Raw genomic sequence first — 20,955 nt, 5'->3', positions numbered from 1 at the left:
CTCTATTTTGTATGTAGGATGCTGCCACAGCATGGCTTGAAGAGTGGTGCACAGGTCCACGCCTGGGATCTGAACCTGCAAATCCTGGGCCACCAAAACAGAGTGCACAAACCTAACTACTAGGTCACTGGGTCAGCCCCTGGCTTTTCTTTTTTCTTTTCATCTCCAAGCAAATGAACCTGACAAAATAAAAACACCCCATTAAATTGGCAAGATTGAGACCCAGCTCCCAGTGCATGAACCAATAAAGGGGTTGATCCTGATTTCTGATCCATCATTACCCACCTCCTCTTTGATCATGGCCTATCACTACTGAGTAATAGGGGAATGAATGTAGGATGGGAGAGGACTAAGCTTCAAAAAGTGGACTTTTACTCTTTCCTATTATAGGAGGGAACTTATAAATAAATCTAGGGTCATTGGTGGACATTAGTGGAATGTGAGAGCACCAAGAGTCCCCTCTAGGAGGTCATCAATAAAGTCCTTGCCATGTTGCCTAGCATCCATCTGAGGGTTGTGACATGGCCAGTTTCCCCCTCACAGACTCTGTTGCTGCCCCAGGATTCTTCTGAAAATTTGAAATTAGTCCATTATGTAACTCCTTCTTCTTTAAGATATTCCTACAGAGGCCATGGTGCACAATGTCAATCCATGGCGGATGTAGTTACACAAAGACCATATGATTTTGGGTCGCCTTGATGCTTATCCAGGTATTTTGTCATACACCACTGGGAATTTTGTTTAAGGAGAAATAGGGTGCACAATTACTGTGCCAATGATAGTATTTGGACTAGCATACTGAATTCTTTCCTTTATACAAACCCAGTATTCTTTCCTTAGATGGGTTAATACCAGATTTGGGGGAAAATGGGGATTTAGGAGATCTCAGTTTCCCCATTCCTTCACAGTATCAATGATTAGACAGCTGTCTATGAACAAAAACAACTCCAGGAGACTTCTAGATTCCACTTAGGAAATTCTATCAATACCTTGGAACAACAACAACAACAATCACAAAAGCCCAGAGAACAATTCAACAAAAAGAGAAGGAAGACAAGTTTGCTTTCCCTGAATCATTCCATCCTCCAAGCAAGCATTGCTCAGGGCAAGGAAAGAATGTCCCAGCTAGTAAGAATTTCTCCCCCCTGGAAGGAAAAGTGGAGTGGGTGGCCAGCTCCTCTAGCATCTTCTGCCACTGTGTGAAGGTCCAGCTTCAGTTTCACCCCACCCAGCTTGACAAAGAAAGTTGGCTAGGAACAAGGGAGAAAATCAAAGGCTATTATTAGCAAACACAAAACAGGAGTGATTATGGTTCACAGGGACATTTCTGTGGACAAACTCAGCAGCTTCCACCACTGACAAAGTCACTTTCTGACTGTGTAGATCCCACCAGCTGTCCCAGAGGTATTTAAGTTCGCTAAAGACAGCTATGCCTCACTCATTCACTGTTTCCTCCCCACCCCTTCCTACCCCTCCCCAACTTGCCAGAGCCTGGAACCTCAGAAGTAGCCATCAAAGCTCTCTGTGGCTGTGTAAGTGTAGGACATTAGCCTCCTGGGTCCCTCCATGCCTCCATCACAACCCAGGAGTTAAGCTGGCAGCCAGCCCAGTTTTCTAGCAGCTGTGTAAGTGCAAGACACCAGCACCCTTGGCTGATTCCACCAGCTTGCCCGCACTTGGGGCTAGCCCTTCCAGCTGTGCACCTGCATGCCATGGCCTGATGCTTATCATCATCCTCTAGTACAGTATGCATGCATGGAAGGGAGAGTATGTAGCCAAGGGTGAACACACCAAGGGCCACTGTGCAGCTCCTTGTGGTTAGGAATCAGATTCTGCCTTCTGTCACTGGCCAGCAACACCATTCCCACCTGAGCTGGTCCCTCAGATGTGGAGCTGCATATCCCCCAACCTCACACCCTTACTGCCATCCACTGCTGTGTGCATGCCTGGTGGTAGAGTGTTAAGCCACAGGAGAGCACACAGACATCCAGGTCCTCCACAGATGCCAAAGAGTGCATAGTTTGACCCGAACATTGCTACGTGCCCTAGGCCCCATCACTACAAGTGTGTCTGCAAGTGTCTCTGCCACTACACAAGCACCTGCAGTAGGCCCTTACAGCTGAGAGTGTGACACCACTGGCTTGGGCCACCACTGCTGCATGCCCTGGTCCCTAGACACCAGTCCTGGAGGCACTGCTTTGGAGCCCAACAGCCTTTGCAGTCACTGCGCTCCCCCTGCAGTGCTCACCAAGAAACACAGTTGTTGATACTGCAGACCCCAGTGGCCTGAGCTAAAGAGACATCACACCCCCTTGTACTCAGGATGACCATATGCTCCTGCACTTAGTGCCCTGCACCAGTAGACCCAAGGTTATAGCACAATCCAGTGTGCCTCCATCCACAAGTGAAAGGCTACCCTTTCTGAAATCTGGAAGAGGTGACTGCTTCTTCAAATGCACAGACACCTACACAAGGCTACAGTGATCAGGAAGAATCAGAGAAACATGTTTCCACCAAAGGAATGCAGTAAACCTCCAGAAACTGGCCCCCTAAAAATGGAAATTCAAAAACTGTCTGACAAAGAGTTCAAAATAATTGTTCTACAGATGCTCAGAGAGCTACGGGAGAACACAGATAAACAAATTAACGATAGGAAAACAATACAACAACAAAATGAGAAGCTCAACAAAGAGATGGGAAACATAAAAAAGAACAAACCAGAAATTTTCGAGGTGAAGAAATCCAATAACTTAATTGAATAATTCAATAGAGAGCTTCAATGGAAGACTTAGACAAGCAGAAGAGAGAATCTGTGAGCCACCAGAAAACATATCAAACAAGACCATACAATTAGAAGAGCAAGAAGAAAAAAGAATGAAAAGCAATAAAGAAAGCTTATGGGAATTTTGGGACACCATCAGAAGAAATAATATATAAATTATTGACACTCAAGGAGGGAAGGAGAAATGAGTAGAAAGCTTATTTAAAGAAATAATGGCTGGAAAGTCCCAAACATGAAGAGAGATTTAGACATCCAAGTTCATGAAGCTAATAGGTCACCTCAAAATTTCAATCCAAAACATTCTTCTCCAAGACACATAATAATAAAATTTTCTGAAGCAAATGATAAAGAGAGAATTTTTAAATGAGCAAGAGGAAAAAAAAGTCTGTCATACAAGGAAATCCTCATGAAGCTATCAGTGGATTTTTTAGCAGAAACCTTAAATGCCAGAAAAGAATGAGATGATATATTCAAACCACTAAAAGAAAGAAACTGCCAATCAAGAATACTTTACCCGGAAAAGTTGTTTTTCAGAATTGAAGGTGAAAGAAAGACTTCCCCTAATAAACAAAAGCTCAGGGAACTCATTACCAGTAGACCTGCATTATAGGAAATGCTGAAATGAGTCTTCAAGCTAAAACAAAAGGATCCTAATTTGTAATAAAAACCCATGAAAATATATAACACATTGATAAAGGCAAGCATATAGTCAGATTCAAAATACCCTATCACTGTAATATGGTGATGTATTAACTACATAAATCTACAATAAAGGTTAACAGATAAAAGTATTAAAAATAGCTATAGTTTCAACAATTTGTTAACGGATACACAATTAAAAATGTAAATGCTAGCATACAAAATATAAAAGAGAGGGAATAAAAGGATAGAGTTTTTTTATGCAATCAATGGTAAATTGTTATCAGCATAAAATAGAGTGTTATATCTATAAGACGTTTTGTGTAAACCTCATGGGAACCACAAAGCAAAAATCTGAAATAGATACATAAAAGATACAGTGGGGAATCAAAGTATAGCACTATGGAAAATATTTGATTTATGAAGGAATGCATCAAGAAAGGAAGAGAAAAATGGAACTACAAAACAGCCAGAAAACAAATGATAACATGGCATTAGTAAGTCCTTACCTATCAATAATTACTCTGTTAATGGGTTGAATTCTCCAATCAAACGGCACAGTGACCGGATAGATAAAAAAGCAAGTTCCAACTGTATGCTACCCACAAGAGACTCACTTCAGCTCTAAGGACACATGTAGATTCAAAGTGAAGGGGTGGCAAAAGATATTCCATGCAGGTGGAAACTGAAAGAGATCAGGGTTAGCTAAACTAACGTCAGACAAAATAGGCTTTAAGCCAAAAATGGTAACAAGAGACAAAGATGATCATTATATAATAATAAGGGGGTCAAGTCTTCAGGAATATATAACAATCATAAATATATATGCACCAAACATTGGAGCACCCTAACAAAATTGAAAGGAGAAATAGACAACAATACAATAATAGTAGGAGACTTCAATACCCCACTTTCAACACTGGATAGATCATCCATAGAGAAAATCAACAAGGCAATAATGAACTTGAATCATACTTTGGACAAATGGACCTAACAGACACATACAGAACATTTCATTCAACAGCAGCAGAATGCACCTTCTTCTCAAGTACACATGGAACATTCTCCAGGATAGAACACACAACAGTTCATAAACAAATCTTAACAAATCTAAGAGCACTGAAATCATACCAAGTATCTACTCTAACTACAATGGTATGAAACAAGAGATCAATCACAAGAGGAAAGCTGGAAAATTCACAAATGTGTGGAGACTAAACAACATGCTCCTGGATAACAAATGGGTCAAAGGAAAAATCAAAAGAGAAATCAAGAAATATTTTGAAACAAATGAAAATGGAAGCACAACATATCAAAACATATGGGTTGCTGCAAAAGTGGTTCTAAGAGGGATGTTTATAGTGATAAACAGCTACATAAAGAAACAACAATGATATCAAACAATCTAACTTTTCACCATAAAGAACTAGAAAAAGAAGAGAAAACTAAGCAAAAGTTAGCAGAAGGAAGGAAATAACAAAGATAAGAGCAGAAATAAACGAAACAGATTCCAGAAAAACCATGGAAAAGATCAGTGAAACTCAGAGCTGTTTTTTTGAAAAGATAAATAAAATTGACAAATCTTTAGCTAGACTAACTCAGAAAAAACAGAAAGAGGACTCAAATACATAAAATAAGAAATGAAAGAGGAGACGTTATAACTGATACCACAAAAATTCAAAGGATCATGAGAGACTATACTATGAACAATCATGTGCCAACAAACTAGAATACCTAGAAGAAATGGATAAATTCCTAAAACATACAACCTTCCAAGATTAAGTCATGAAAGAACAGAAAATCTGAAGAGACCAATATCAAGTAAGGAGATTTAACCAGTAATCAAAAATCTTCCAAAAAAGAAAAGCCCAAAATCAGATTGTTTCACTGGTGAATTCTACCAAACTTTTACAGAAGAATTAATGCCAATCCTTCCCAAACTCCTCCAGAAAATTGAAGAAGAAGGAACATTCCCAAACTCATTTCATAAGTCCAGCATTACCCTGATGCCAAATCCAGACAAGGACACTACAAGTAAAGTATAGACCAATATCCCTGACGAGTATAGATGCAAAAATTCTCAACACAATATGAGCAAACCGAATTCAACAGCACGTTGAAAAGATCATTCATCATGATTAAGTGGGATTTATCCCTGGGATACAAGGATGGTTCAATGTACACAAATCAAAAAATGTAATACACCATATTAACAAATGAAAGATAAAAAGCATAAAATCATCTCTATAGATGCAGAAAAAGCATTTCACAAAATTCAACATCCACTTATGATAAAAACTCTCAACAAAGCGGGAATATAGGGAACATAACTCAATATAACAAAGACTGTATATAAGAAGTCCAAAGCTAACATTTCATACTCAACGGTAAAAAGCTGAAAGCTTTTCCTCTAAGATCAGGAACAACACAAGAATGCCCACTCTTGTCACTTTTATCACACATAATATTGAAAGTCCTAGCCAGAGCAATTAGGCAAGAAAAAGAAATAAAAAGACATTCAAATTGTGAAGCAAGAAGTGAAACTGTCACTATTTGCAGGGTACCTAATATTATATATTGAAAACCATAAAGACTCCACCAAAAAACTGTTAGAAGTGATAAATGAATTCAGTAAAATTGCAGGATACAAAGTTGATATAGAAAAATATGTTCCATTTCTATACAATAATAATGAACTAACAGAAAGAGAAATTAAGAAAAAAACTCCAATTTACAATTGCATCAAAAATAATAAAATACCTAGGAATAAATTTAATCAAAGAGGTGAAAGACTGGTACACTGAAAACTATAAGACATTAATGAAAGAAATTAAGGAAAACACAAACAAATGGAAAGATATTCTGTGCTCATGAATGGAAAGAATTAATATTGTTAAAATGTCCATACTATCCAAAGGAATCGACAGATTCAATGCAATCTCTAACAAAACGCCAATGGCAATTTTCACAGAAATAGAACAAACAATCCTAAAATTTGTATGGAACCACAAAAGACCCCAAGTAGCCAAAGCAATATTGAGAAAGAAGAGCAAAGCTGGAGGCATCACACTCCCTGATTTCAAACTATATTAAAAAGCTATAGTAACCAAAACAGTATGATATTGGAATAAAAACAGACATGCAAATCTATGAAACAAAATATAGAGCCCAGAAATAAACCCACACATATATGGTTAATTAACTTATGACAAAAGAGCCAAGAATATACAATGTGGAAAAGGCAGTCTCTTCAATAAATGGTGTCGGGAAAACTAGACAGCGCTACACAAAACAATGAAACTGGACCACTGTCTTACACTGTACACAAAAACCACTTCAAAGTGGATTAAAGACTTGAATGTAAGACCTGAAACCATTATACTCTTAGAAGAAAACATATGCAGCAAGCTCCATGACATCAGTCTTGGCGATGGCTTTTTGGATCTGACACCGAAAACAAGGACAAGAAAAGCAAAAATAAACAAATGGGACTACATCAAACTAAAAAACTTCTACAAAGTGAAGGAAATCATCAACAAAATGAAATGAGAGAAAATATTTGCATACATCTGACAAGGAGTTAATATCCAAAATGTATAAAGAGCTCACACAGCTCAATAGCAAAAAAAAAACCCTCTGACTTAAAAATGAGCAGAAGATCTGTATAGATATTTTTCCACAGAAGACATACAGATGACCAACACGTATATGAAAAGATGCTCAACATCACTTCAGGGCAATGCAAATCAAAACCACAATGAGATATCACCTCACATCTGTTAAAACGCCTATTATCACAAAGACAAGAAATAACAAGTGTTGGCGAGGATGTAGAGAAAAGAGAACCCTTGTGTACTGCTGGTGGCAATGTAAATCGGTACAGCCACAGTGGAAAACAGCATGAAAGTCCCCCCGAAAATTAAAAATAGAACTATCAGAGGATCCAGCAATTCCACTTCTGGGTATTTATGCAAAAAAATGAGAACAATAACTCAAAAAGATATATGCACCCCCATGGGCACTGCAGCATTATTTACAATAGCTAACACGTGGAAATGACCTAAGTGCCCACTGATGGTTGAATGAATAACGAAGATGTGGCATATATATATATATACACACAATGGAATATTATTCAGCCCTAAAAAGAATGAAATCTTGCCATTTGCAACAACATGGATGGATCTTGAGGACATTACGCTAAGTGAGGTAAGTCAGAGAGAATAACAAACACTGCATGATCTCCCTTATCTGCGGCATCCAGAAAAAAAGCCAAGCTCATAGATACAGAGAACAAAATTGTGATTCCTGTAGGTGGGGTGTAAGGGGTGGGCGAAACGGGTGAAGGGAGTCAAAGGTACAAACTTCCAGTTATAAAATAAACAAGTAATGGGAATGTAATGTACAGCATGGCAACTACAGTTAATAATACCGTCTTGCTATATGAAAGTTGCTAAGAGAGTAATCTTAAAAGTTCTCCTCACAGACAAAAAAATTCTGTAACTACGTATGGTGATGGATGTTGACTGGACCTATTGTGTTGATCTTTTCACAACATATACAAATATCGAATCATTATGTCATATACCTGAAACTAATATAATGTTGTATGTGAATTGTCCCCCAATAATATGTATATATTTTAATACAATATATATAAAGAACTAGAGAAGACAAGCCCCATCCAAGGAGGGCAGTCTCTACTCAGCTCCAGCAGCCTGTGGAGAATATGAGCCCAATGTTGCCAGATCATCTGAGTTTTTTCCAGAGAAGCTAGAAATACACATTTCTAATTGTCAAACCCCCCAATTTTTAAATGTTTCATTGGAAACATTGCAGGCCAAACAAAACATTTCAGCTGGCAGGCCATGGCCTGGTTTTACACGCTTCGAAGTCAGACAGGCCTGGGTACAAATCCCAGCTTTACCATTTACCAGTTGTGTGCCACTAGGGAAGCCCTCCGAGCCTGTGTTTTCTCATCTGTAAAAAGGGAATGATAACAGTACTACCTCACAGGCTTGTTGTGAGCATTAAATGAGATAATGGAAGCACAATGCTTAACACAATAGACGTAATGAACTCTCAGTAAGTTTGATCTGTATCATTCCTCCCACAAACACAAGAAGTCAGCCCATTCTCCCAGCCCTGGCCTTCCTGTCCACAAGCTAATTTTCTTCAACCGTGTACCAGAAGTGGATATAAAAAGGGCCCCGTTGGCTGCTAAGCACCCCCAGTCATTCCCTTTTTTAGCGAGGGTTTAGCCTTGGCACAACAACTGGACAGGGCTTGCTTTTCTGGCCCCTGCCACACGTTTTACTGCCAATTGTGGTGATTTGAAATTGGTCGTTTTTTTGAAGCATCATCCAAGACTATCCTGACATCTCAGGCAGGTGTTCAACCCCTTGGCCCCTCATATTCTTCAGCACATTTTTTGCGTGTGTGTGAGGAAGATTTGCCCTGCGCTAACACTGTTGCCAATCTTCTTCATTTTGCTTGAGGAAGACTGTCGCTGAGCTAACATCTGTCCCGATCTTCCTCTGATTTATGTGAGATGCCACAACAGTGTGGCTTCAGCAGTTCTAGGTCTGCGCCCGGGATCCGAAACTGTGAAGCCTGGGCCACCGAAGTAGAGCGTGCGAACTTAACCACTATGCCACCAGGCCAGCCCCAGCACATTTTTACATATAGAGCCCACTCTGCTACCCTTCTTTCTAACACAGCAGCCTGTCGGAGTAAAAGTAAAACATTCTTAGAGAGTAGGTCAATGTTTTCCTCAGCTCTGCTGTGCAGGATGAATGATTCTCCCACACTGCCTCTCCACCTCCACCCACAAAGCATCACCAGCATCCACCGGAATGCAAGCCATGTTCTGACCACTGAGTCGGGACTCCTCTAGGAACATCACTAAATGCATTTTACCTCTCTGACTCCAGGAAAGAAACCTACATCCCACGCGTTTTTTAGGAAAAGGAGTTTGAACACAACTTTGGTGATGAAGGGTAGACTGTGGGTTAAGCGTGTTACATAACGTAACCTATCCCAAAGTGTGGTGTACATGCCTCTGCAGGCACATGAGATGATGTTAAGTGGCATACAGACTTTTTAAACAGTTACGCAGTTTAATGGGAGTTACAAACATATAAATACCTTGTTATCTGTGATTCAGTAGATGTGAAGGCTAGGAAAATACAAAAACATCTTGAAAACGAGTTCATTAAAATAGCTGTATTTAAACAATCGTATAGGGAGGGATTTTCCAGTGTAATGATGGGGTGCACAAAATCCAGAGGCAGGTGTCCCGTTTCAAATCCCAGCTCTACCACTTACTGGCTAAGTGACGTCGAGCAACATACTTAACATTTCCGTGCCTTAGTCTTCCCATCTGTAGCATGGGATTGTTATGAGGGTTAAATGAGCTAACACATTTGAAGTGCTTAGAACTATCCCTACAGTATATTAAGTGTTATCTGTTTGTTAGATTAAAACTAAATGTATATAACGCTCCCAACACCTGGTAAATCCTCTTGAAATGTTACCCATTGGTGTTGCTTTGTATTCTCAATGCCTGGAACCAACAAATCTGCAAGGAGCATTTGATTCAGAAAGAGCATTTAACTGGTCAGCGCTCATAGAGAACTGATGGAGCCCAGAGCCTCTCTGCAGTAGGAAGGAGAAAACAGGGCCCGATGGAAGCTGAGCCTTCTTGAAGGACTGCCAGGAATGGGGTTGGAGAGAGGGCCCAGCTACCGTTCTCTATCCTGTTAAGATAGGTGTGGGTCCCTTCAACTGACAGATGAAGAAATTAAGTTTCAGAGAAATTCAGCCAGCTGCCTATTGTCACCCAGCCTATAAATGACAGAGCCAGATGGAATGCTACTTTGCTGGAGGACTTACATCCACGGTGGAGGAATATAGAATCGATCCACTGGGGTGATGAAAGTGGTATTTTACAGAAATTAGTATGGCAGAGGTATGGTGGTGATGATAGAAATCTAACATCAATAGCATTAAGGGAGATTCCACCACGATTATCGAGTACCTCTAAACATTCTCAGATCTCTCTAATCCCCCAAAACTCTCCTGTGATACCGCATCTCTGTCTTCCTACTTACTGACCAGTAGTATCCCTTTTCTGTGAAAGAGTACTCTATTTCTATCTCCATTCCGCACCTCCCACTCACTCCTCAACCCACTGCACTTTGGCTTTTCTTCTCCAACCCATCACTGACTGCTGTGGGGTGCCAGCAAATCCACTCTCCTCAATCTTCACACAGTTGCTCAACAAATATTGAGTCTCTGCTAAAGTGCCAAACACAGTTCCCACCACTGATACACGACAGCACATGAGACAAGGTCTGTCTTCTCATGAAGTTCACAGATAAATAAGCAAACAAATATGAACAAAATAATCTTATGAAGAAAAAATATATGTGTGCAATGGGGGAGAGAGCAGTGCTTTAGATTAGGAGGTCAGGAAGGCCTCGATGCAGAATTAGCGAACAAGGGAAAACAAAGTCCCCAAGTGACTGTACTAAGCAGTTCTAATAAGAATTGAACGTGACGATCTGTTACACAGGTTAGTAAGCAAGTTATCTGTGAATTTTAAAATGTGATGAAAATGTAAAATAAAGTGAGAAAAAATCTAAAAGCAAATAACTTTCTGAAATCGAGTTAAGACTAATTAAAGCACAGGACATTTGGTCAAAAAAGAAAATTCTAGACCATGCATATAATGAAATGGAAAAGAGAGAAGGAACAACCTAGTAAGTCAACTTTGATCTCACACCAGTAGTCTTCCCATGAAAACAAGTACTTTAATTGACCATACTCTTATTTCCTAAGCTCACAGGATTCTGAAAAAAAATCTTCCGATCTGCTGACTGGGTGCTCCCAAACTAGTTTACTCAATGAGGGCGAATATCACTAACAGCGGGGCACATGAGGGTCATATCCTCCGAATAGATGCTGTCATCGGGCCGAACCTGTTTCAGCACCTTCTAGAGGTAGGTAGAGCAGAAAGCTCCAGGCAGCACATTGACATTCTTCATCTTAGTCAGGGCATCTTGGAGCCCTTCTGGTGAGAAGATGCAAAATCAATTACTCAGGTATTGTGACAACAACTCCTTTCCAAGAAGGAGGAATGAACTGGAGAGTGAAGTAAGGTGATTAGTGTAGAGCTTGCATTTAAATGAGGTTCAGAAATAGTTGTGAATGTTGATAAAATTAGGAGCAATGGAAGATCTCGGATAAACTTATAGATTGCAGATCACCTCTGATTGGAAGGCAGGCCTAAAGGGCTTCAGCAAGAAGATCACACAGTACCTCTAGGCTACATAATTCCTCCAAGTGCCTCGATTAAGGGGTTCCCGTCCATAAATTAAAGGAGAATTTAACGTTGGAAAATCTATCACTATAGTTTACTTAAATAAACCAAGAGAAAAAAATGTTCCCAAAGCTGCCAAAACCACTGAAAGGGCATTGTGATAGCTATTAAGTCATTTAAAAGACCTAGAAAACCGAAATTGTTATTCTGAGCACATAGACCTCAAACAAAATCCCAATATCACCTTTGCTGATGAAATGCCACTATCATTCCTATTAGAGTCAGAAATGTGACAAGGAAGCTTTTTATCAGCATTTTGATTTAGAACTATTTGTGAAAACTTGGCAATTAAATTTTTAAAAAGTTTAAACACTGAAAAAGAGTCTAAATATTTTCAGTTGACCAGATTATACTGCAAATGACTAAAAATCTACAACAGTTTAGCCTCAGGGAACTTCACACTTTCAGAAATAAATAGAAACACCAGGAGTTACTATGTCAGTAATATCTGCCAATATTAACTGCACGAAATATTAAAAGAGTAATTTTAAAGAATTTATTTTAAAATTCATTTAAAAATAATGAAGAACCATTATATTACATTAACGGAAATTACAAATTCAAATACAAAATATTTTTTTAAATGATTAGGGACGGGCATTGTCTCAGATATTTGAAAATCAACTTAACAAACTGGCCTAACAAAGTCAGAGGGATTCTCATATCTGCTTCTACACTTATCTGTTGTATACCACACATAACAAACTTCGGGAAAATTGCACCGTACGTTTGTGAGAGAATGAGAGTGAAAAAGGAAAATATCACTATAACAAAAATACTCCCCCTTAAGGCTGACCTAGAGAAACATCTAAGAGAAACGACGGTTTAGGAAAGCCGGGAAACGTAACAAGGTCAAGGAAAATCCAGGATTTCCCGTGGAATAAACTGTACTCAAATATATATAAAGTATAGCCAATAATATTTCCTTTATGGTAAAAATACTTTACCGTTTAGCCGAATGCCACACGATCACCAAACTAGAGTAGATCCCTCCTTTTCGGGCGACAGCTCTTTTCCTGCCAAGTGAGGTGGCTCTGAAAAGAGCCTTTGGGTTGCGATGCTCAGGTGCTCCTGAGGCAGCTCAGCGGCGGCTGATGTATCTGATGAGGGCCTTGGTGCCCTCGGCCACGGCGTGCTTGCCAAGGTCCCCCGGCAGCAGCAGGCGCACGGCGGTCTGGATCTCTCTGCACGAGATGGTGGAGCGCTTGGTGGAGCGGACCAGGCACGTGGCCTCGTCGGCGATGCGCTCGAAGATGTCCTTCGCGAACGAATCCAGGACGCTCACGGCCTCCTGAGACAGGCTCAGGCCCTCGTGAACCCGCCTCAGAACCCTGGGGAAATAGGTGGCGAAACTGTCGAGGCAGCGGCAGCGGCGGCAGCGGCGGCGGCGGCGCCTTGGCTGCTTCTGCTTCAGGCTCTTCGGGTCGGCTTCCGTGGGTTCCGTGGTGCCGAGGCTTTCCTCAGAGGAAGGCTCAGAGCCGGGCTCAGCCATGTCAGAGTTGGTGCTGCAGCAGTTTTGAAGGAAGAACAATGGCAGCCGCTGAGAGGTGGTGGCGCATTCATGGCGCTACCTCTCTGACGTCATCGGCAAACTCTCTATGTGATTGGATGAAATGCAACGCGCTAACTGGCACCCTGTCACATGTGACCGGTCATCCTCCTGCTTGGCATCACACCCACCAGCCAGTGTGGGAATCTGTCAACCTCTAAACTACCTGTGACCTTCAGCAGAACGTTTTTGAAAGATGCCGTATAGGGCAAAAGATCATCTGATGACGTCAGCCGATTCATGCCCCAAAAGAGGAACTTTGGAAAGATCGTACCAAAAGCACCCAAACTGTAGAAGTTTGTTTTAGCTCCTTGAGAGACTGCGACCTCCATCTCCCAAGTCCCTGTTGCCATCAGAATGACTCTGGCCACTTTGGGTCCCTTCCCTCCAACCCTGTGGGAATCTCCTGTTGTCCTGGGCTATGCCACTCTGGATAGAGCAGGAAATATCTGACATGGGCAGCAGGGTTTTCATGGAAATTAAGGGATGCAATTAGCCAACTTCTGCCTCTGGATTTGATCAGAACCCTCAGGGAGACAGAAAAAGGTGAAATAAGACAACTGCAGTCTCCAAACACAGAACACAGACACAAATGGAATACTTAGAAAAATACTTAAACAGTCACCAATTTTAAAATTCTTTTCTTGCCATTACTTAGGTCCCAAAATGTATCCCACATACTTGGATTGGTGGATTAATAGCAGAACTGTTGGTTAAAAAAATGATTAATTCTCTGAGAAACTATCATGGGGAGAAAAACAAAACATAAAGGGGAAAGACTTGAAAATTAATAGCATATCCCTTTTCAAGATGCTCAGTGGTGAAAGGTTGAAAGCTTTTCCTCTAAGATCAGGAATGAGAAAAGGATGCCCACTCTCACCACTCCTATTCAGCATAGTACTAGAAATCCTAGCCAGAGCAATCAGGCAGGAAAAAGAAATAAAAGGCATCCAAAGAGGAAAGAAAGAAGTTCACTTGTCTCTGGAGATCATATGATCTTCTATAGACAAAATCCTAAAGATTCCACCAAAAAACTGTTTGAACTACTCAATCAATTCAGTAAAGTGGCAGGGTACAATACCGACAAACAGAAGACAGCTGTGCTTCTATCTGCCTACAACATAACATCTGAAAAGAAATAAAGGAAACAATCCCACTTACAAAAGCATACAGTGAGGAATACACCTGACCAAGGAGGGGAAAGATCTGTACACTGAAAACTATGAGACTTTGAAGAAAGAAATTAAAGAAGACACAAACAAATGGAAAGATATCCTGTGTTCATGGAGCGGAAGAATTTATATTGTTAAAATGGTCCATATCACCCAACGCCATCTGTAGATTCAATGCAATCCCTATCAAAATCCAATGGAATTTTTCACAGAAAGAGAAAAAGCAATCCTAAAATAGGTATGGAGCCACAAAAGACCCCAAATAGCAAGAGCAATCCTGAGAATGTAGAGCAAAGCTGGAGGCATCACACTTCCTCGTTTCAAACTACATGACAAAGTTATAGCAGTCAAAACGGCAAGGTACTGGCCTAACAAGACACATCTAGAACAAAGGAACAGAATAGAGCGTCCGGAAATAAACCCACTTATCAATGGGCACCTAGTATTGGACAAGGAACCAAGGATACTCAAAGGGAAATATGGTCTGTTCAGTAAATGGTGCTGGGAAAACTGCACAACCATCTATACAGGAATGAAATTAGAACCTTACCTTATACCACTCACAATAATGAACTCAAAATAGACTAAAAACTTAAATTTAAAACGGAACCAGAAAGAGTCTTCCTGGGCTGTTCACCTTAGTGGCACAGAGAGTAACGGGTTGGTTTCTGGCCTGCTGTTTTTCCCTTTGGTTGGTTTTATGCTGTTAATCATAATTACTTAAGAATATTAGGGGGCTGGTCCAGAGACCTAGTGGCTAAATTGGCCATGCTACACTTTGGTAACACGGGTTTCGTTCCCAGGTGTGGACTTACACCACTCATTGATGGCCATGCTGTGGCAGCAACCCACATGCAAAATAAAGCTAGATCGGGAAAAATACTAGCTCGGGATGAATCTTAATCAAGCCAAAAGAGGAAGATTGGCAACACATGTTAGCTCAGGGCAACTTTCCCCAGCAAAAAAAAAAAAAAAAAAAAAAAAAAGGAAAAAGAAAAAGAAGAGGAGAATATAATTTATCTAGGGCTGCTGGTTCTGTTAAGTGTCTTTGAGATTTTTCTTTTCTATCTGTAAACTGCAGTGGATCCTGAATTCTTCTAGTTTCCTTAAACATCTGGTACAGAACTCCAGATTAACGTTTTCAATTTTTTTCTGTCCTTTTCATTTGGGATCATTGAAAACTAAAACCACCCTTTTTCCTGAAGGCCTGCAAACTGAAGCTGGACAACTTGGTATAAACGTAAGAGGGAGCACCACGATACTCCATGTTTGGACAATCTTCACACCACTTGCTCCCTAACCCACTCAATAGCTTTGCCTGAATGCCTGGTGACATCATCGGAGAAGTTTTAAACTGCAGGGGGTGCTTCAACCCTGACCTCTAGAGATCCTCTTGGCTGACCATCCCTTGTTCACAGAAATTGATTTACAGTTTGCTCCAATCAATAACCTTGTTTTTCTTCTCATGTCTCTAGAAATGCTTCTTATTAAATATCTAGTTACCTGCTTCCACGATATAGGCCTAACTTTGGAAGAGCCTTCCTGTGTTCTAAAGATGAGCCAAAAGACCTGGAGGGAACTCAAATCAAGGAGCGAAATGTCGTCAGATGTTTCTCTGCACCATCTTTGTCCTAGAGACTGGGTCCTGTTGAAATCCTGGACTTCATCCCTGCTGGATGGGACCATACAAGAAATGCCACAGGAAACAGGAGCCAGGCCATATTAAAACATCACAACTGGGATCACCCCAACTTTGGATGACTTCATAATCTGGATGCTGACTTTTCTCAATGGACAAATGAACCCCTGACAGACCACAAGTTGCTATACAGAAGATGGTCTCCTAAAGAAATGGAAGGAATGACTCCCAGGTTCTTACCTTACCTGTTGGACTACTGGACAGCAGGCTACTTGGCTACATCACATGTCACCTGAGTTTCTGGGCACTAACCTTGATTGGTTTACAGGCCTCTTTGCCTAGATTCCCCAAGGATTGAGGTCCATTATGCAGAGGGGATACTAAAATTTGGGCTTTCTATTTTGCTAATCTCTGTGGCCATTTATGTAATTATAAAATGTGAACTTCAGTGTTGTTCCAAAGTCATTGATCAGAGTACTAAAATATTAGTCATGCAAAGCACATCTCACTCTCCCGACCTGCTACCCCAAAATATTTTAAGATAAAGGTAAGAGAGTCTCATTCCACTGATCCTGATCTTCACACTTTCACAGGAGGAAGCAGCCAGAGAGGTCTTCCCCTCCATTCCTCAAGACTGGGGAATAATTATGAGACAGTGGGGATCGAAACTGAGGATGAAGATGTTAAAAAATCTTCTCTGGGCTAGAAGAAGAGAAGAAAAACTATGAGATAAGCTTTCCTAACTGCAGCTGTGTGTATTCAGCATAAGCAACTGTTGTTTAAAACTAACCAGGTCTTTCTGTCCCTCCTTAGTATAGGAGTGAGCTGTCTTTCCCTGAATGTCAAGGTGCAGACATCAAGATTTAGTCTTCGCGGCCAAACGCAGGCTGAAGATGAAAACTAACCAGAAAAGTCCAGAGAGTTAAGTGAAAAGAAATTCAGGCTTCAAGGCCAAAGGCAGGCTGAAGATGAAACCTAACCAGAAAAGTCCAGTAAGTCAAGGGAAAAGCAATTCAGTCTTCAAGGGCAGATGCAGGCTGGTGGGAAGGCACCAATTAGCAAGGTTACAAGCTCCCCTTCCCCTACCTAAAACCCCACGTAAAACCCTCTACCTTTTTCCATTCGAGGAGATGGATCTGAGTTCTAACTCGCTTCTCCTCACATGGCTGCCTTTCGATAGTAAACCTCTTTCCTTGCCAGAAGCCTGGCGTTTCAGATTTTTTCCTTGTTGGCCCTACTGTGTGGTGGGTAAACGATCCCGTGTTTGTGTGCAGCAACAACCATGCTTCTCTGGATTAAATAGCTGAAAAGGAAATACTTTAGGAATCGCTTAGGCAAGTGTTTCTCTTAAGCATACAGCAGGGTGGTATTGCAGATATCAGGGACTGTTTCTGCTTTTCCTCCTCCTTCGATTCCCTCTGTGACCCCAAACCTGCCTCACTTATGACTCTGAGGCTATGTACCTTTGTAGGCAAGGTGGAGAGGGATGGATTACAATGAAAGTGTCAGGTCTTAGGGGACCCCTGAAAGGAAAGGACTGTGAGGAAATTGGGAAAACTCAGTGGTCCCAAATAGGGAACTCTGGAATTGGGACCAGTTTCTGGTACAGTTCTTTTCAGCATGTACGGGCTTGATACATTCTCCTTTCTGCCAACCCTATGTCTATATCTATAGTCCTCTATGTCCATGGATACAGGGATGGGAGAGGATGTCCACTAAAGTTAGGAACGTCGCGCCACTTAAGGTGAACTTTCTGGCCTGGATTATAGGGGAACATTACATGTGCGAGATCACCCAGGCAGGGGGAAGTCAAGTGAAGAAGTATTCCAGAGTTTTCTACTGTGGCTCAGGGAAACAAGGACTTGGTTGTATGGACCTATCATGTACGTGACACCCAGCAGCATCTCAAAGCGGATGTGTTGTGTGGCACTGTTTGTTAGACTCTTGAAGGCTGCTCACTCCTGGACACTTCTTGCATTGAAAAGGCATCTCAGATTTCCCCTGTTCTTGACTCTCTGCGGGCCTGTAATTGCTTTGACCAAAGGAGGATGGAGGAAGTGATGTTATACCCATTACAGAGATAATCTTTAAGAGGACACATAGCTTCTGCCTTGTTGTTTCAAGGATCTGAGCTGCCAAGTAAAGGATCTGCCTATCCAGCTGGACACCCACGTGGATAGGCCCCTCCATGGCAGCGGTATGTGACTGTGAGGTGTCCCTTAAATTGAAGAGTCCTTTAGACATCAGCTGAACACCCTTTGGTGACTCCAGCCTGGTTTATATTTTTAGGGGTCCCTTATACTTCTGATTTGGACAACAAATGGGGTAGAAAATGTAAAAATCTCCCATTCAGACCATGAAAAATAACTTGACAAAATCATTATCTACGTGATTTTAAATGCTCAGCTTCGTGTGAAAAGTGATGGAGGTTACAGTTCACTGAGACCTTTCATAACTGTAGATGCTTGAATGACTGGACCCTTAATGAAAAACTGGAGTTTTCCTAGAGAGAAAGGGAGATGGCAAAGAAAATTCTATTCCACGTCCTTGATTTCGGATGGTGGAAAGTGTCCTTGAGAGTTTGTAATCACAAGGGTGTCCTCATGTAGCTTTGGGGTTCATATACACTGTCATCATGGTCCAAATCATTCCCTGTGGTAAAACTTCTTCAGCGGTTTTCTCATCATCATATATTTTCTAGTAATAAAAAGTAGCTTTTTTCACTTGAGGATTGGAATCACTTTAATACGAGTAGAATTAGCTGCTTGCTGAAAGTCTCACAGGACATACTCTTGTAAGCCTGACCCATGGGATCCTAGCTCATTGAAGACCTCCATTTCTTCAATTCTTCTTAAGCCCTTTTGGTTCGAGCCCTGTAATTTATTTTTATAGAGATTCGTTAAAGAAATGCCTCTGCCTATATTATAATAGAGCTTTTTTATTAAGATTGCATTTTTCCTTTTTCTCCCAAAGCCCCCCGGTACATAGCTGCATATTTTTAAAGATTTTATTTTTTTTTTCCTTTTTCTCCCCAAAGCCCCCCGGTACATAGTTGTGTATTCTTCGTTGTGGGTCCTTCTAGTTGTGGCATGTAGGATGCCGCCTCAGCATGGCTTGATGAGCAGTGCCGTGTCCGTGCCCAGGATTCGAACTGGCGAGACCCTGGGCCGCCAAAGTGGAGCATGTGAACTTAACCACCTGGAAACGGGGCGGGCCCCCAACATAATAGACTTTTGAAAGGAATATAGTTTTCATTTTGAAATACTTCCCTCTTATTGATTCTTTTTCTCTCACTCTGGTAGTTTCTCAGAGAATTAGAGTAATCTTTTCTTCAGCTGATAGCTCTTATATTTACTCATGAATTCAAGTATGTGAGGTATCTGGGCGACTCAAGTAATGGGAAGAAAAGAATTTTAAATTTGGTAAATAGTAACTATTTCTAGTATTTCTATAAGGCTCCCCATTTTACTTCATGTTCTATCTTTGCAGAAAGTGGTTTGGCCATCCTCCGTCTTTCCTTGATGCACTGAGGGTTTTGATTAGAACTGGAGGCAGTCGTTGGTCAAGCGTGTCCCATGACTTCCAGGAGCACTCTGCTGGTCATGTCTGACAGTTCCTGGTCAAGCCACAGTGGCTCAGCCCTGGAAAGAGTAGATTCTGGGTTGAAGGAAACTGGCCCCAAAGTGGCCGGACTCGCTCTGATGTGGCATGGACTTGGGTTGGGGAGGTCAGGCTCTTAAGGCACGGAAACTGAAATCGCTAGCATTTGAGTGTTTCTGGTGAAGTCTTTTCAAAGATCTCATACCGTAGGCATCAATCAGCAGTTGTTGTCAGTTGACCTTTTGCTCGATGCGGCATGTTGCAGAAATTCTCTGCTGGAGGTCACAGGAAGTTCAGAGGTCTGATTGGTGGACGTGATGCCAAGCAGGAGGGCATGCAATCACCTGACAAGGCGTGGCTTGGAGATAGGCTTCCCTGGGTTGCATTTTATCCAATCAGGTAGGGAGCTTGCCGGTGACTGCAGATAGGCCGCGCTATAAATGGGCCGCCAGCCCTCAGCAGTCGCCATCGTCCTTCCTTCAAAAGACCGCCTCTGGCATGGCTGAGCCCGGCTCTGAGGCTTCCTCTGAGGAAAGCCTGGGCACCACGGAGCCCACGGAAGCCGCCCCGAAGAGCCCGAAGCAGAAGCAGCCAAGGCGCCGCCGCCGCCGCCGCCGCCGCCGCTGCCTCGACAGTTTCGCCACCTATTTCCCCAGGGTTCTGAGGCAGGTTCACGAGGGCCTGAGCCTGTCTCAGGAGGCCGTGAGCGTCCTGGATTCGTTCGCGAAGGACATCTTCGAGCGCATCGCCGACGAGGCCACGTGCCTGGTCCGCTCCACCAAGCGCTCCACCATCTCGTGCAGAGAGATCCAGACCGCCGTGCGCCTGCTGCTGCCGGGGGACCTTGGCAAGCACGCCGTGGCCGAGGGCACCAAGGCCCTCATCAGATACATCAGCCGCCGCTGAGCTGCCTCAGGAGCGCCGGAGCATCGCAACCCAAAGGCTCTTTTCAGAGCCACCTCACTTGGCGGGGAAAGAGCTGTCGCCCGAAAAGGAGGGGTCTACTCTAGTTTGTTGATCTTGTGGCATTTGGCCGATACGTAGAGTATTTTTACCGCAAAGAAAACATTATCAACTCTACTGTCTACGTTTCTGAGTACAGTTTATTCCATGGAGAATCGTGGATTTTCCTTAACCCTGTTGCGTTTCATGACTTTCCTAATTGGTCATTTCTCTAGGTCAGCTTTAATG

At 41.9% G+C, this 20,955-nt stretch overlaps 2 protein-coding genes across 2 annotated transcripts; one reads left to right on the top strand and one right to left on the bottom strand.

Moving 5' to 3' along the window:
- Positions 1-12,885: 12,885 nt before the first annotated feature.
- LOC123282516 (histone H2B type W-T-like) lies at positions 12,886-13,296 on the bottom strand. Its single transcript, XM_044763765.2, has one exon. The coding sequence runs from the start codon at positions 13,294-13,296 to the stop codon at positions 12,886-12,888; it is 411 nt and encodes a 136-aa protein (XP_044619700.2).
- A 6,963-nt stretch (positions 13,297-20,259) lies between these two features.
- On the top strand, positions 20,260-20,670 carry LOC123282582 (histone H2B type W-T-like). Its single transcript, XM_044764011.2, has one exon. It carries the CDS (start codon positions 20,263-20,265, stop codon positions 20,668-20,670), a length of 408 nt encoding a protein of 135 aa, XP_044619946.2. The 5' UTR covers positions 20,260-20,262.
- Positions 20,671-20,955: the final 285 nt, after the last annotated feature.

Source organism: Equus asinus, chromosome X (genome assembly GCF_041296235.1).
Source record: "Equus asinus isolate D_3611 breed Donkey chromosome X, EquAss-T2T_v2, whole genome shotgun sequence".
Lineage (NCBI taxonomy): Eukaryota > Metazoa > Chordata > Mammalia > Perissodactyla > Equidae > Equus > Equus asinus.
The sequence above is the reverse complement of the archived record's forward strand: the minus strand, read 5'-3'. Positions and strand labels throughout refer to the sequence as shown.